Genomic DNA, 17,848 nt, shown 5'->3' on the forward strand with positions numbered 1-17,848 from the left:
AAACTAGTCTGGTATATTGGATTATTCGGATTGAAAACACAATGAAACAACCATGAAATAGAAATGTATGTACGCAGTTTATTGAAATTGATATTATAGCACACTGAGTTGTTCAGATTGAAAACAAGAAAAGCTAAGTTATAAATTGAGAAATTCATATGCAATTTATATGACTTCTTTTCAGTTGTTACTGAATGGTGGTTCATTCTAAACATATTTGCTTTATTCTTTTTGGCAGATATGCACATTCTAATATTGCAGTTAACTACCTCTTATTAATGAGCTAGAAGTGTTTCCCTCGGAGCAAAAGATGTTTTGAGAAAATCTTGAGGGAATTCATATCTCAAAACCTCCGCTACCTTTTGACATGCAGTCAGGTGCCAATAAATGATAATTAAGCTTTCTTGAGAATTTTCCGGAATTATTAAAGCTTCCCACTGATGAAAGGAGCCGATATAGCTAATGGTTTTACCAAAACAGACAGGGTAAACAAATACATACAACCATTTCCTGAATCCCTGTACGTGCTTTTTCTTATTTACATCTTCCTTCACCACCCTTTTATGAGGGTAGTGTTCTGGCCATTGACCTCCAAGAACAAATCGTGCGAATCTACGCTCCTTTGTGTCCAGTCACAAATACAGAACATTTGCCTCTCATATGGGAATTCGAAAGAGTTAAGAAAAATAACAAAACTATATTTTTCGTGGCCAAGATACGCAGGTAAATTTATCATTATGATCATAGGGTAAACATTGCTTCAGTGTGGCCAACTTCCAAGATAGACAGGTGGCCAACTTATAGAGTAGTAAGTAACGAATGTCTTACGGGAAAATGCAGGTTCAAGACGAACTAGGCCAAGATAAGCAGGTGGCCAACTTAGAGAAGGTTGACAGGTTTCACTGTATATCCTTGCCTTGTACTTACGATGCAGAAACAGAAAATGTGTACGAAAGCTTTGGGTTCATTCATTATTGGCTGTGCGTCATAGGAAAGGTGCTTTTTACACACTATATGACCAACTACGCTAAGACGATGAGAAATATTTCAACATTATCAGACATCTACACAAACTTTTGATTTTCTAGTAGAAAAAACTAGATAGGAGCCAAAATGAGACTCTCTATGCCACCAAGAGAAATACTGACAGTTGCAATGTAAATCTTAATAATAATAATAATACTTCTATTTTAACTTTCACCAAATATTCCACTCTAACATTGCTTGTCAAGTGGTACCGGATGAAATAAACGACACTCAATTATGATTAAAACAAAAGTAAGTAGTAATAATCAAAGAAATTACTTTAAAAACAACAGTAAAAAAATCTGAAGTGGTATGTAGGACGAGACAATAATTTTAAAAAATATTGCAGCAGAAAAAACGGAAGCAACAAAACTCCTAACACAAAAAATGAAATCAGAATACACAGCGCCTTGTCATTCATTCATTTTAGCTAGACTGCAGAAGCGTATTAAGTGGCCGCCACTGCCGGCCGTGAGTGCATCCACTCAAAAGAAAGCACTGCCTCCAGAAAAGCCAGTGTCGGCGTAGCGCCGGCAGCATTTGTCATCGCCACTAAGTTCAATCGGCAATGCTGGTGTGTATGCAAACTAGAATTTGATTACACTGAAACCAAGGTCTTCACCGGCAACATGTGCAAAACACAATTATGGTTCATTCATACGATACGAGTGTTTATGCGTCGCAATTAGAAAAAAATAAATTAAAAAAATAAAAAAATAAATAAATAAATCGAAACAACTAGAGCATGTCTAAGAAAACAAATTGCTAACGAAAATAGTGTGTTGTTTAACTTGCTTCGGTTAGCTCTTTTTAACATTATCATCAACCCAAAATTTTATTCTCAATATATACTTAAGTGGTATGAACTCAGCCTTGCTTGTTTATATTCTTAGGTTGTATTAAAATTTCCTAACACTTACGAGCTAATGTAGAACGTTACCTTCAGTAAGAGAGGCCAATGAGAAGTATCAAGTTTTGCAATAAGCGATGATGGTTCTACTAAAAAGTCTGCTTTTACTTGAATCTCTCCTAAAGATGACACTTTCTTCTTCTTTTTGGGAGAAGCTTGTTTCTCACCCAATACTGAAAGAAAAAGAAGAGCACATGGTTTCATATACAACAATTAACAAATGCCTCCACATATTACTGTGGGTAATGTTTTGCGTAGAAACTTGCAACTAAGTAATTTCTACCACTAAAGTACGTGCTTGATCACTTAAAGATTACTCTTCCTGTTCAACATTCTTGATCTCATAGCTCATCTATAGAGCTTTGGTAGCTAAATTGAGCCTAGGCAGCCAAACATATAAAATAAAATATTTCTACAGCTCATCTCTTTAACCCTCGCTAATACTAATTTTTTCTCACGAAAATATCCACAAGGATAGGTTACTTATTCTTTTAAACAATTTTCTCAAATACAGTGAAACCTGTCTATGTTGGCCACCATCGTTTCCATTGAAAAGTGGACAACTTATAAAAAGTAAGTGTGATTGGTGTATTTTTAGAATAGGATTAGCACTACTTGACTGTAAAATTTTAATAAGCAATTGCACGACAGCTACTTTTAAATAGTACATTTATCCCTTTTTTCTTCTTTTTGGCACATATGAACATGTTCCTCTTATATGGGAATACGAAAAAGTTAAGAAAAATAACAAAACAGTATTTTGCGTCGCCAAGATACGCAGGAAAATTTATCATTATCACAGGGTAAACATTGCTTCAATGTGGCCAACTTACAAAGTAATAAGTAACGAATGTCTTATGGGAAAATCCAGGTTCAAGACGAACCAGGCCACGATGAGCAGGTGTCCAAGTTGACAGGTTTTACTGTATTACTCATTCGATGCTGTTGATATGAACAAATATTTCATTAATAAACCTTGTACAGACATAAGTAATTTTTCATGAAGTCAACAAATTGTAATTTATTTGGGGGAGAGTTTTTATCGAAGTTTTCCGACAATATAACGTAATTCGTATTTCATAAATAAATGTTTCAGAATAACTGTAGCATAACATGATTTAGTTTAAGAAATTGGTGCCACAAAGTTTAGTGCGAACCCAACTTTTTAAGTGAAGCGTTCGTGGAGAAAGGCATTTTATTTCTTGTTTGTACTAATATGCCAGTATATACTATAAAAACAATTAGCCGCATTGTTTTTTGTTCCAAATTACAGTTGAACACAGTTAGAGACAATTTGATCTAGAGCGAACACAATGCTTTATGCATAATTCTTAAAACTTCTTTTTTCTCCAATGGTATTGTGCTCTGGTAATGATCTCCTGCTAAGTATGTATTTAAAGCAGATTCTGTAATTAAACTCGTATTAACAAATAAGACTGAAGAAAGTAATCATAACATACTAAGGTTATCATTTTAATCTACGTTTTGAAGTATTTAGTGAGTTTCACCCCCACCCCAAACAATGGGTAACTTTGGGCTGAAGAAAATTCCAACCACCCTTCTGAAGAAACATCAACACCTTAAATCTCTGATGTGCTGTCATTGTAATTCACTGCGATTCAAATACGGCCGAAAATAGAGTACAGCTTTGATGTTGTATACCTGAAGAATTCGCAAGTTCTGAAGCAATATCAGATTATATGCGTAATCGATTTGAAGGTAGCAGTCTACGATGGAAATGTAAGTAATGATGAAACTACCACCAATGTTGACAGAACATGGTAAAACAATGTGAGAATGCATAGGGTAAGTCTAGATAGAAAAGCGTAAAATTCGTAGTTCGAAGAAGACTGTAAAGGCAAAAATAAAGAAGTGAAACTGCAGCGTGAACCACAATCCAAACAACAATGTAAACACGGAGATTTATACGAACATTAAAAATGTGATTTTACTATGTTCGGAAAAACTGCAAAAGACAATTACATTACAATATGTGATGTTTTTTAATAGTTATTACAATAAATATGATTTACAAATATGATTTACTATATTTGCCACAATCTGTTACGTTATGGTACAATAACGACACTGTTCCCTTTTAGCAAGAATATAACATTCGAAGAAAATGTATCAAAACAATGATTACTGGTACTCTGTTTAAAGTTTGTTTAGTATGGATGACTTTGTAAATATCTGTAATACCTACTTTACAGCTAAAGAACCTAGTTTTCGAAGTTGAGGTAAAGTTTTTTTTCTTCTTTTTCTTCTTCAATCTTAAATAGACATGCGCCAAAGACAGCAAAATGACAGGGAGAAATGTACAAATTGATTTCTAGGTATAAAAATGAATCCTTCCCACTTGTAAATTGAGATATAAGAAAATTTAAAATACGATTTTAAATGCCTAAAACTTGTCTACGCCATGACTGTATAAAAGTCCGTGCAACATATGTACAATAAGATCCAGGAGATTTTGCTGTAATTTCCCCGGATTTGTAGGAATCGTCAGTTGTAAGTTTTAAAAAAGCAAATCTTAAAATTTCTCTCACAGAAGTTCGAGATTTTTCTTAATTCATGCAAATAATATAGTAGTAACGCAGAATTATTATGGTATTTGTCAAAACTAAAAAAACAAAAATGTAGTTTTGGGATGTAAGCAGGAAAAGTTAAAGTTTACATTTACCTGCCACAATTTTCCCGTGCCACCCTATAGAACTTTTTCTTTCTCTCTCTCACACTCAAATATATATTGAAACCCACCTCTCTTAAAAGCAGACCATACTCTCGCAACTGAATGTACAAAATTTTAGACCTTTCAAGCAACGTCTGTACATAAAAATGCAAACTTATGCACAATGAATTTCGCCCGAGTACTACCACAGAGCAGGGTGGAAAAAATCGTGATTTTTTTACAAAAAAATCATTTTTGTTGTTTTTTTTTATTTAAATCGATTTTTTTGATTTAAATCAAATCTTTTTCTTCGTATAATACAAGTCGCGAACTGAAGAAAAAACATTACGAATTAGTATTAAATGTTAATTATGTCATTTAAGTGAAATTATTGGGTTTTAATTTTGAATTAATTCCCAATCGTTAACCTATTTCAATCCCAAACAATGTTTCTTAAGCATTAAGGAAAAAGTACAGCAATGTATACCAACATGACACTTTTCTTTTCACGAAAGTTACTGATATTTGGCAGGGGCATATTTTTAAACAATTGGAACTAGCTAACGGCACGAAATACATATAAAGTAGATAAATTTCGCCTAAAATTAACTAACTCACTCTATGACCTATGGAACCCGGAGGTCCAACGCCATGTTCACAAAAGCTCTCCACTAACTTCTATACTTAGTCTACTGGATCCAGTTGTTACTTTGTATTCCTATTTCTGCGAGATGCAGCTTAATATTGTCCTCACATCTGCGCCTAGGCCTTCCTAATGGTCATTTCCCGATTGAACTTCCAGTTAAAACTTTGAAAGCGTTCCTACTTTCTTTCATTCTCGCTACATGTCCTGCCCACCTGAGCCTCCAAGATTTGATGACCCTAACAATATTTGGTGAATGGTATAAATTATGCAGTTCCTCATCATGAAGTTTTCGCCATTCCTCATTTCCGTTCCTTTTGGTTCCGAATATTCATTTCAAGATTTTATTCTCAATTACTTTCAGTCTGCGTTCTTCCCTCAAAGTAAGCGACCATGTTTCACAACCATACAGCACAACAGGCATAATTATCGTTTTATATATTTTAAAGCTTCAAATTCCTCGACACAATTCGCGACGATAAGAGATTTTGAACTGAATAACAACACGAATTCCCTGCAGGAATTCCAAAATAAAAAAAAATCAAGATGATCAGTTCCAGAAGAAGAAATACTTGTGATAGTTAAAAATATGTTTTATGTGACGTGAAAAACAGTTCAAATGCGAGTTGTCCGTGCATTTAAGACATCTATATATAGCAGGCACGTTTTATACTTTTCTGTTGGCTATTTTATTTCATCTGACAATTTTTCCTGCACAGGCGCGGCAAATTTTCTGCGATCACATCGCAGATCGCGACATGTTCTGCAATGGGGTCAAGTATCCACTTTATCAAAAGTATTATTCGATATTTTAACGCATCCAAAATGTGTCGTATTACGATCCCGAGGAACTTCCATGTATTTAATACATAAATTTCGCCCAAAATTTTAAAATATATATATATATATTTTTTTTTTTGTTTCGGAGAGGGGATCGGACCCCTCTAAATATGCCCTTATTATCTGGAAACAAACTAATAGACGTGGACACAGAAGAGTTTTCATCTCAAATGTCCATGGTGATTTCCCCGTTGGAATAGAAATTTTAAAACCCTGTGTTACAAAGAGAAGAAAGCAGGGTTCACCCGTAACCCGTTCAAACGGGATTTTCCCTAATCGTTCCCTACATGATACTCGTTTTCATACTGTGCTTACATACATTTGAGTTTTATTGTATTATGATTATTATCTTCCATAATCGAAACAACAGAAGAGAAACGGGAGTTTACTTACTTTCACTTTAAATTAATTCATTTCGGAATTTGATTTAAATCAACGATTTTTATTTAAAAAATCAAGTGATTTAAATCTTGATTAAAATCGTGATTTAAATCAGACTGATTTAAATCAATCCACCCTGCCACAGAGTAAAATAACGCACACATTACTTACATCGCATTGTATTCATTATTTACTCTATAGTAATAGTTTCTCACAGGAGAATTTCAGATCTCCATGAGCTTTCAACAACAAAAAAAGGATTCCTTTCGAATGTCTGGAGAATTCCTCCGCAACAGTGTATCAAAAATAACTGGCCATGCCATCGAAACTCACTGGATTCCTAGTAATTCTAGTGTTGTTCGACAGTTGGATGGAAACAGGATCAGAAACCTGTCTCAACTTTTACTTGTTCCTATATTTCATCAGAGTTTATGGGTTCGGGGTTATTAGTCTTCCACAGTTCTTCGATAATTAATGCAAGGAATCGACTGGTGCAGTCCGGATTCTTAAGGTATCTACAGCAAGGTTAAATTGAAGCCAAAAAATTAATTAAAAAAAAAAAAAAAAAATCACACAAAATTTTGAATTTGCGCATACAGTCCCCAGCAATTATGCACACTCCACTCTTGTCTTCCAGACACACACACTCATATACAATTAGCTCAGCTTATTTTCTAATTGCGAAATACGATTTCTAGCTTAGGTAACAGGTGAGTTGATTTCTTTTGATTAAGATTAGAAAATAAAATATTAATAATACTCCACTTAATCTCTCCAAATAGCACACCTTACGAAGTTCGCTCCAGCTGGTATCCAAACGCAGACACGAATAATGGTCCTGTTTTCAACCATGTGAACAATCGTATTGAACAATGAAACAAAGAAATACGTATTCACTTATGCTCATATCCACCTTCGCTAACGCGTTTCTTCCCTATCGACACCCCAGCGCGGATCATCCAGATTTATCCTTCCTCGACTCAGATTACAAGCAATAATGGCTTGTACTAACCACTTCCCACAGGATAGTGAATAGTCACCGCCATCTTTCGCAAAACATTTCTAAAACAGTTCTACCTATCGTGTTTATTTATTTATTTATTGTTTTTTTTTTCTACAGCAGTGAAGTTCGGGGCCATAAGGACCTCTCTTACACCTAACTGCCAACATACAATAAATAGATTCACATTAGACACGCAAATAGATAAACATAAAACACACTCACGCACTCATGATTACTAAGAACACAATATAAGAATAACTAATACAATACAAAACTAAATATGAAATTTACAAGCAATCTTATAAAACCTTTGTTACACTTTTCAGAGATGGGTATGTTAAATGGACAGGTTCTGGTTTAGCAAGTTTATCGTTTCTAGGACAAATTTTGATTTTGCCATCGTGTTTGTGTACGGACAACAAATAGAGCGTAAGATGGTAAGCTGACTATTCACCTTATCATATTACACATCAGTACAATGTACCAAGGTCCATGACTATTTGAATAATCTGTATATATATTTATTTCCAGACGTGGTTAGTCAAAACGGATTGGAAAATAATTTGAAAACATTATTCTTGTCACTAACAACAACTTATTTTTCACAATGTAGGAAACTAGTATTTTAAGTTTATAAGTGTTAAAATGAATGAATGCATCATCATAGACGACTGAATAACATACTAATTTCCACCGGCGGAGTATTTCTGCACGATGTGGGCAAAGTACATTTATCTTTACAAGTGTAAAACCATTACAAATGTTCCAACCTATGTGATTTTACGCAGTATTAAGTGTTTTCTTGCACCATCTTCGTTTTCGTACATACCCACCCTTGCTGATGCGCATGTGCCCTGCGGACCCAGGCCTCCATGCTGCGCTCCTCCCCTGACACATTGCTGCTTTTAGTGGCCTTTTAACACAAGTTGGCATGTAATTTCTCATATTGCTATTTATTGTGAATCGGTTCCATGAATATTCTGCTCAAAGTGAACTTTGTTTTTCACTTTTAGTCCGAACGTGTAGCAATACACGGAATGGAAGTCCCCGTACAAAGAATCTGCACCCATGAATGCAACATCTACTGTAAGAAACAACTTCTATTACGATGTGAGTCCACTTTGTGATTAAATAATTGGATACAATTGAATAGCAAGTACTAAAAGAGCACACAATTTCCAGTGCACATCAGTTTTCAAGCATATTGTCAATCTGTATGCAGTTATTTCGGCATTGCCAGGGTACTAACTGTCCAGAAAGCAATAGTGAACCAAAACACACATAAAATAGAGATATGATTTTCTAATTTCACAAACTATTCATAATCTGAACCCATCTGTATATTGTTCAGGAAATAGGTATCTAAGAAAATTGATTAACACATGAATAGTAGTTAAGGATATTTAGCTTAAGACAAGACTCAAAAGGATAATGAGAGTGCAGTAAAAAGGCCCAAATCATAAGTACGATGTAAATCTACTTTGGCCGTTTCATTCAGTCTCCTTCAATTCAGTGATTCGATCTTTCGGTTCCGGTTTTGAGAACTTACCTCTCAGCCCATACATAACTTAGTTGCAGGGTTCGTTTCTTTCTGCACCAAAGTTCAACACTCAATTCACATAGTATTGTCGAGGTAGCATCAGCGACTGAAGGCGGTTTAGAGCCCCACAGGGCATGTTTTCCCGGCATTACTCGAGCAGACGGTTCTACCAAATTTTCAAAGATGTATTGAATTTTAAAGTTTCTTTTTGCAGAACATGCACTAAATAAGGAGCTAGTGCATAAACCACGAACCAAATTGTGCATCATAGTGTGATAATTTATTTATTAACTAATTTCGTACTTGTTAAGTCTTTACTTTGGCTATTTCGCTCAATGAAACGATTCGTAACGAAGGAGAAAACTGGTTCACTCGAGCAGACGGTTCTACCGAGAACAAAATTTGTAGGTAAAATGCGATGTGAGACAGTTTTCGTAAAGAGTAGTGGGGTTAAGTGCCGTATCGCGGAACCAATTTTAGGAAATTTATAGGGTCAATTGGAGAATTTATTTAAGTTCGCGAGGAGAACTGAGTGAAAGTGAGATAAGTGAAATAGTAAAAATTAAGATAGTTGGTGATTTTGATGCTGCAAGCGGCACTGTATGTGGAAGCGAAAGGACCATTTCGCGGTGACATTTCTTATGATATAGTAGCGCGAAAGGCATGGCGTTGGAGAAGAAGGAAGAGCATGTCGAGGGCTATTTAGCGAAGCAGTTATTTAAGGAAAGGAAACTGTTGTATACGATTTTCTCCTTGAAATTGGAAAAGTTTACAAGCCTCAGTTTTGAAGGTGAGTTCCAATTGAACGGGAATGCATTTCTGCAGTGTACAGAAGCTGTATCGTACGTTAACAAGCGAAGCGTTCCAAGTATGAAACCATGACAAGTGATATTGAAATTTTCATGACCGCCAAAACCACCACGTTATCACTCGCGTCGCTTACGCATATACCCTCCGTCGCTGACGCGCTTGCTCCCTTCGGATGCACCCCCTCGCTCCGCTCGATCCCCTGCTGCGCTCAGGCCTGACTCGGTTAGATAGCATTCGTGCTTTTAGTGGCAACCTAGCACAGATTGGTTTGTTTCTGCATTGTTTACATGACCCCAACGTAAAGTAACGTCATCTAACGTAACTTAATGCAATCCAACAGAACATAACCGAATGCGATACATTTGGTGCTTTCTTTCTGTTTTCAAAGTAGTCCGACGATAGGGCACTAATGCCGAGTAGTGTGTGAATATAAGTAATTTTTGTTATTAGGTATCATATTGAAATACATTTTGAATGGTAGTGAACGTATTCTAAGTGTAACTATTTACTTAAGATCGCGAAGGTGGCAATAAACGGCGGGAATATTCTGCTCATGTTAGCAATGGACATTTACGGTGGTTATAATGCACACATACGATTCTATTAAAAAGAATTGTGTGATAAAGAGCGTCATATTAGAAAGTTTTTGCAGCGTCATGGTATGTTGAAACGTAAATTCAACTGGACGAAGTAAAAATTCAAAATAGACGAATTTCTCCCCGCACCTAGCCATTTGTACCCGGGAAACCAGTGAAGTCATTGTGAAGATATGCTAAGTTATTACGACTATTTAAGTTTTCTTGAAGGCGAAAACTATTGCGGATATTTTCTGTAATTTTCCCCTATCATCGTCTATTCGTTTGTCACCCGTCGCTGACGCGCCTGCTCCCTACAGACGCAACCCCTCGCTCCGCTCAGGCACCAGTGCTGCGTTCCTCCCCTGACTAGGTTACATAGCATTCGTGCTTTATTAGTGACTACCTAGCACACGTTGTTCTGTAATTTTTGCACTATAGTCTATATGCATACACCCCAAGGGTTAAGAGCCGTCTCGTCGGACCAATTTTGGGAAATTTACAGGGGATGTCGGAGCATTTACCGGAGGAATAAGTCAAGGAAGTTTGTGAGGAGGAATGAGTCAAAGTTAGGTAAGTAAAATAGTAAAAGTGAAGAAAGTTGTTTTGTAAGCGAAAGGACTATGTCGCTGTGACATTTCTTATGATATAGTAGTGCGAAAGGCATGGCGTTGGAGAAGAAGGAAGAGCATGTCGAGGGCTATTTAGCGGAGCATTTATTTAAGAAAAGGAAACTGTTGTATACGATTTTCTCCTTGAAATTGAAGAAGTTTACAAGCCTCAGTTTTGAAGGTGAGTGAATTCCAACTGAACGGGAATGCATTTCTGCGCAGTGTACAGAAGCTGTATGTTAACAAGCGAAGCGTTCTAAGTATGAAACCATGACAAGTGATATTGAAATTTTTATGATCGCCAAAACCCACATGCTATTACTACCCTAGCTTACGCGTATGCAAACCGTCGCTGACGCGCCTGCTCCCTTCGGACGCAATCCCGCTCCGCTCGGGCCCCTCTACTGCGCTCCTGCCCTGACTGTTAGATTACATTCGTGCTTTTTTTAGTGGCCACCTAGCACATCTTTGTGCTAGCTTTTATGCCCCTAAGTTAAAGTTACGTCATGTAACATGACAATGTAATCCTACAAAATATAACTGAATGCAGTACATTTTGGTGTTTTTTCAGTTTTCAAAGTGGGCCGGCGATATGGCACCAATGCCCACCCCGACGCCATATTTGCAAGCACGAGTAATAGAATTGTAACTTTTCAACAATTGCTTACGAAGGGCCCCTTGAAATTTATGTCATGTGAGATATTTTAATATCGCCCAGCGCTAATAATTTAGGTAACAATAAGAAGAAAACCAGTGAAAGCATCATCTTTTTTCATCAATTATTTTGAATGGTGCGCCAAAGGTAAACCTGCACGGTAAGGGAAGCTAAGTTAAGCCAACCCAATTAGAAACCTAATTCTACTTTCATTTACTTTTGTTTAATGGCTCAAACAGCAACACACCTCACAAAGTCTCCTGCTTTAACTTGTTCGAATCGAGCTTTACCTCTCGATAGCTGTTGTTTGTGTGTGTAGGACCACTTACACGTGCACTCCAATGTTTACTTAACTTCACATCCATATAAAAATTAATCCTGTACTTAACGATCTGCATTAATTCCTTAAAAATATAATTCCACATAAATTTTATACTACAGGTTACCATGTTTTTAATTTCATTCATGATTAACTAAAAAATATATTACAATTCTTCGATATGCTGCATCAAAATCTTGAAGTATTATTCTGTAAGATGTATGGAGCTGAGAATATAAATAAAACTAAATAAAGCACGATCGATGATAACATGACATTGCTTAAAAGTATGACCTCACAAATAATGTGTTAATTTAATTTAAAACGATTTATTATACACTTCACCTGCTTACCAAACTCCTCCATGATACCACGTGCGTACCGCTTAGCGACACCACACACCGACCGTAAGCAATGCGCTACAGTGTTGCCAAGTTATATTTGAATATAAGAAGAAATATTCCAAATTTATCACCTCCTAGGTTAGAAGTATATCAACAGAAAGGCATCGAATATCATTTCGTAATGTGAATCCGTCCGGTAATAGTCTGCGTAAACGTAATGCAAAAACCGAAGGGAAGATACAAACATGTTGTTGAAAACAAAAGCAGGGTGGCAGTGATCAAAAACTAAATACTCAAATCTCAAACATCCCTTTCGTAATAATGTTTAATACTTATTTTAACAAGTTTATTATCAATCCTGATGATAGTAAACACACCATACAATAAAAAGTACATACTCCAACAATTTCTAGAACTCAATACCAATTCTAAATTACTAATTTATATATTAATCCTTTTTTATACCATCAAAAAATATGTCTAATATATGCAAATTATTAATCTTTCTATTATTCCATTTCTTGTTGACTTCACGTATAGTCAATATCAGACATTATTAACCTCGCATACTAAGTATCCAGCTTTTCACATTGATTTTGTTATCAGAAGCCAACAAAACAGGAAACCACACTCAGCAGTTCGCATACGTTAAAATGGAAAACAACCGGAAAATCATACCTCACATATATAGCTCTGGCTCTCAAATTTTTCTCTTCAGTCAAAATATAAAATCAGTTTCGGTATCAAGGAGAATCAGTCAAGTGGAAAAGCAAAGAAAAACAGATTTATTATTACACATATTTATTCAATTTAATTTAAAATTTAAATATTCCAATTTTGAATCATGCTCTAGTAAAAAAATAACTACAGGCTTTCTATTAATCAATTTCTTGTTGACTTCACATATAGTCAATATCAGACATTATTAACCTCCCATGCCAAGTATCCAGCTTTTCACATTGCTTTTGTTATCAGAAGCCAACAAAACACGAAACCACACTCAGCAGTCCGCATACGTTAAAATGGAAAAAGACCGGAAAATCATACCTCACATAATTAGCTCTGGCTCTCAAATTTTGCTCTTCAGTCAAAATATAAAATCAGTTTCGGTATCAAGGAGAATCAATCAAGCGGAAAAGCAATGAAAAACACATTTATTATTACACACATTTATTCAATTTAATTTCAAATTTAAATATTCCTATTTCTAATCATGCTCTAATTAAAACATAACTACAGGCTTTCTATTAATCAATTTCTTGTTGACTTCATATATAGTCAATATCAGACATTATTTACCTCGCATGCCAAGTATCCAGCTTTTCACATTGATTTTGTTACCAGAAGCCAACAAAACAGGAAACCACACTCAGCAGTCCGCATACGTTAAAATGGAAAACGACCGGAAAATCATACCTCACATAATTAGCTCTGGCTCTCAGATTTTCCTCTTCAGTCAAAATATAATATCATTTTCGGTATCAAGGAGAATCAATCAAGCGGAAAAGCAATGAAAAACACATTTATTATTACACACATTTATTCAATTTAATTTCAAATTTAAATATTCCTATTTTTAATCATGCTCTAATTAAAACATAACTACAGGCTTTCTATTAATCAATTTCTTGTTGACTTCATATATAGTCAATATCAGACATTATTTACCTCGCATGCCAAGTATCCAGCTTTTCACATTGATTTTGTTACCAGAAGCCAACAAAACAGGAAACCACACTAAGCAGTCCGCATACGTTAAAATGGAAAACGACCGGAAAATCATACCTCACATAATTAGCTCTGGCTCTCAGATTTTCCTCTTCAGTCAAAATATAATATCATTTTCGGTATCAAGGAGAATCAATCAAGCGGAAAAGCAATGAAAAACACATTTATTATTACACACATTTATTCAATTTAATTTCAAATTTAAATATTCCTATTTTTAATCATGCTCTAATGAAAACATAACTACAGGCTTTGTATTAATCAATTTCTTGTTGACTTCATATATAGTCAATATCAGACATTATTAACCTCGCATGCCAAGTATCCAGCTTTTCACATTGATTTTGTTATCAGAAGCCAACAAAACAGGAAACCCCACTCAGCAGTCCGCATACGTTAAAATGGAAAACGACCGGAAAATCATACCTCACATAATTAGCTCTGGCTCTCAGATTTTGCTCTTCAGTCAAAATATAATATCATTTTCGGTATCAAGGAGAATCAATCAAGCGGAAAAGCAATGAAAAACACATTTATTATTACACACATTTATTCAATTTAATTTCAAATTTAAATATTCCTATTTTTAATCATGCTCTAATGAAAACATAACTACAGGCTTTCTATTAATCAATTTCTTGTTGACTTCATATATAGTCAATATCAGACATTATTAATCTCGCATGCCAAGTATCCAGCTTTTCACATTGATTTTGTTACCAGAATTTAACAAAACACGAAACCACACTCAGCAGTCCGCATACGTTAAAATGGAAAACGACCGGAAAATCATTCCTCACATAATTAGCTCTGGCTCTCAAATTTTTCTCTTCAGTCAAAATATAAAATCAGTTTCGGTATCAAGAAGAACCAGTCAAGTGGAAAAGCAAAGAAAAACACATTTATTATTACACACATTTATTCAATTTAATTTAACATTTAAATATTCCTATTTTTATTCATGCTCTAATTAAAACATAACTACAGGCTTTCTATTAATCAATTTTTTGTTGACTTCATATATAGTCAATATCAGACATTATTAACCTCGCATGACAAGTATCCAGCTTTTCACATTGATTTTGTTACCAGAAGCCAACAAAACAGGAAACCACACTAAGCAGTCCGCATACATTAAAATGGAAAACGACCGGAAAATCATACCTCACATATTTAGATCTGGCTCTTAAATTTTGCTCTTCAGTCAAAATATAATATCATTTTCGGTATCAAGGAGAATCAATCAAGCGGAAAAGCAATGAAAAACACATTTATCATTACACATATTTATTCAATTTAATTTAAAATTTAAATATTCCAATTTTTAATCATGCTCTAATGAAAACATAACTACAGGCTTTCTATTAATCAATTTCTTGTTGACTTCATATATAGTCAATATCAGACATTATTAATCTCGCATGCCAAGTATCCAGCTTTTCACATTGATTTTGTTACCAGAAGCCAACAAAACACGAAACCACACTCAGCAGTCCGCATACGTTAAAATGGAAAACGACCGGAAAATCATACCTCACATAATTAGCTCTGGCTCTCAAATTTTGCTCTTCAGTCCAAATATAAAATCAGTTTCGGTATCAAGGAGAACCAATCAAGTGCAAAAGCAAAGAAAAACACATTTATTATTACACACATTTATTCAATTTAATTTCAAATTTAAATATTCCTATTTTTAATCATGCTCTAATGAAAACATAACTACAGGCTTTCTATTAATCAATTTCTTGTTGACTTCATATATAGTCAATATCAGACATTATTAACCTCGCATGCCAAGTATCCAGCTTTTCACATTGATTTTGTTACCAGAAGCCAACAAAACAGGAAACCACACTCAGCAGTCCGCATACGTTAAAATGGAAAACGACCGGAAAATCATACCTCACATAATTAGCTCTGGCTCTCAAATTTTGCTCTTCAGTCAAAATATAAAATCAGTTTCGGTATCAAGGAGAACCAATCAAGTGGAAAAGCAAAGAAAAACACATTTATTATACACGCATTTATTCAATTTAATTTAAAATTTAAATATTCCTATTTTTAATCATGCTCTAATTAAAACATAACTACAGGCTTTCTATTAATCAATTTCTTGTTGACTTCATATATAGTCAATATCAGACATTATTAACCTCGCATGCCAAGTATCCAGCTTTTCACATTGATTTTGTTATCAGAAGCCAACAAAACAGAAAACCACACTCAGCAGTCCGCAAACGTTAAAATGAAAAACGACCGGAAAATCATACCTCACATAATTAGCTCTGGCTCTCAGATTTTGCTCTTCAGTCAAAATATAATATCATTTTCGGTATCAAGGAGAATCAATCAAGCGGAAAAGCAATGAAAAACACATTTATTATTACACATATTTATTCAATTTAATTTAACATTTAAATATTCCAATTTTTAATCATGCTCTAGTAAAAAAATAACTACAGGCTTTCTATTAATCAATTTCTTGTTGACTTCACATATAGTCAATATCAGACATTATTAACCTCGCATGCCAAGTATCCAGCTTTTCACATTGATTTTGTTATCAGAAGCCAACAAAACAGAAAACCACACTCAGCAGTTCGCATACGTTAAAATGGAAAACGACCGGAAAATCATACCTCACATATTTAGCTCTGGCTCTCAAATTTTGCTCTTCAGTCAAAATATAATATCATTTTCGGTATCAAGGAGAATCAATCAAGCGGAAAAGCAATGAAAAACACATTTATTATTACACATATTTATTCAATTTAATTTCAAATTTAAATATTCCAATTTTTAATCATGCTCTAATCAAAACATAACTACAGGCTTTCTATTAATCAATTTCTTGTTGACTTCATATATAGTCAATATCAGACATTATTAACCTCGCATGCTAAGTATCCAGCTTTTCACATTGCTTTTGTTATCAGAAGCCAACAAAACAGGAAACCACACTCAGCAGTCCGCATACGTTAAAATGAAAGACGACCGAAAAATCATACCTCACATAATTAGCTCTGGCTCTCAAATTTTGCTCTTTAGTCCAAATATAAAATCAGTTTCGGTATCGAGGAGAATCAATCAAGCGGAAAAGCAATGAAAAACACATTTATCATTACACACATTTATTCAATTTAATTTCAAATTTAAATATTCCTATTTTTAATCATGCTCTAATGAAAACATAACTACATGCTTTCTATTAATCAATTTCTTGTTGACTTCACATATAGTCAATATCAGACACTATTAACCTCGCATGCCAAGTATCCAGCTTTTCACATTGATTTTGTTATCAGAAGCCAACAAAACAGAAAACCACACTCAGCAGTTCGCATACGTTAAAATGGAAAACGACCGGAAAATCATACCTCACATATTTAGCTCTGGCTCTCAAATTTTGCTCTTCAGTCAAAATATAATATCATTTTCGGTATCAAGGAGAATCAATCAAGCGGAAAAGCAATGAAAAACACATTTATTATTACACATATTTATTCAATTTAATTTCAAATTTAAATATTCCAATTTTTAATCATGCTCTAATCAAAACATAACTACAGGCTTTCTATTAATCAATTTCTTGTTGACTTCATATATAGTCAATATCAGACATTATTAACCTCGCATGCTAAGTATCCAGCTTTTCACATTGCTTTTGTTATCAGAAGCCAACAAAACAGGAAACCACACTCAGCAGTCCGCATACGTTAAAATGAAAGACGACCGAAAAATCATACCTCACATAATTAGCTCTGGCTCTCAAATTTTGCTCTTTAGTCCAAA

At 34.6% G+C, this 17,848-nt stretch overlaps 1 protein-coding gene across 2 annotated transcripts in view; it reads right to left on the reverse strand.

Annotated features, from left to right (window-relative positions):
* The window catches only part of Nop60B (dyskerin pseudouridine synthase 1 Nop60B), a 66,966-nt gene extending 54,471 nt beyond the window's left edge, over positions 1-12,495 (reverse strand). Inside the window, exons 1-2 of one of the 2 annotated variants that reach the window (XR_014132670.1) lie at positions 12,338-12,495; positions 1,967-2,109 (exon numbers count right to left, since the gene is read on the reverse strand). Coding sequence is in view for 1 of the 2 variants with exons in the window: in XM_081768511.1 (XP_081624637.1) it covers positions 1,967-2,109; positions 12,338-12,350 (156 nt within the window). In the remaining variant the exon portion in view is untranslated. The remainder of the gene's footprint in view (positions 1-1,966; positions 2,110-12,337) is intronic. The other variant, XM_081768511.1, reaches the window with a different exon arrangement.
* Between the last annotated feature and the right edge of the window lie 5,353 nt (positions 12,496-17,848).

Source organism: Thermobia domestica, chromosome 8 (assembly GCF_964235325.1).
Source record: "Thermobia domestica chromosome 8, izTheDome1.hap1.1, whole genome shotgun sequence".
Classification (NCBI taxonomy): Eukaryota; Metazoa; Arthropoda; class Insecta; order Zygentoma; family Lepismatidae; genus Thermobia; species Thermobia domestica.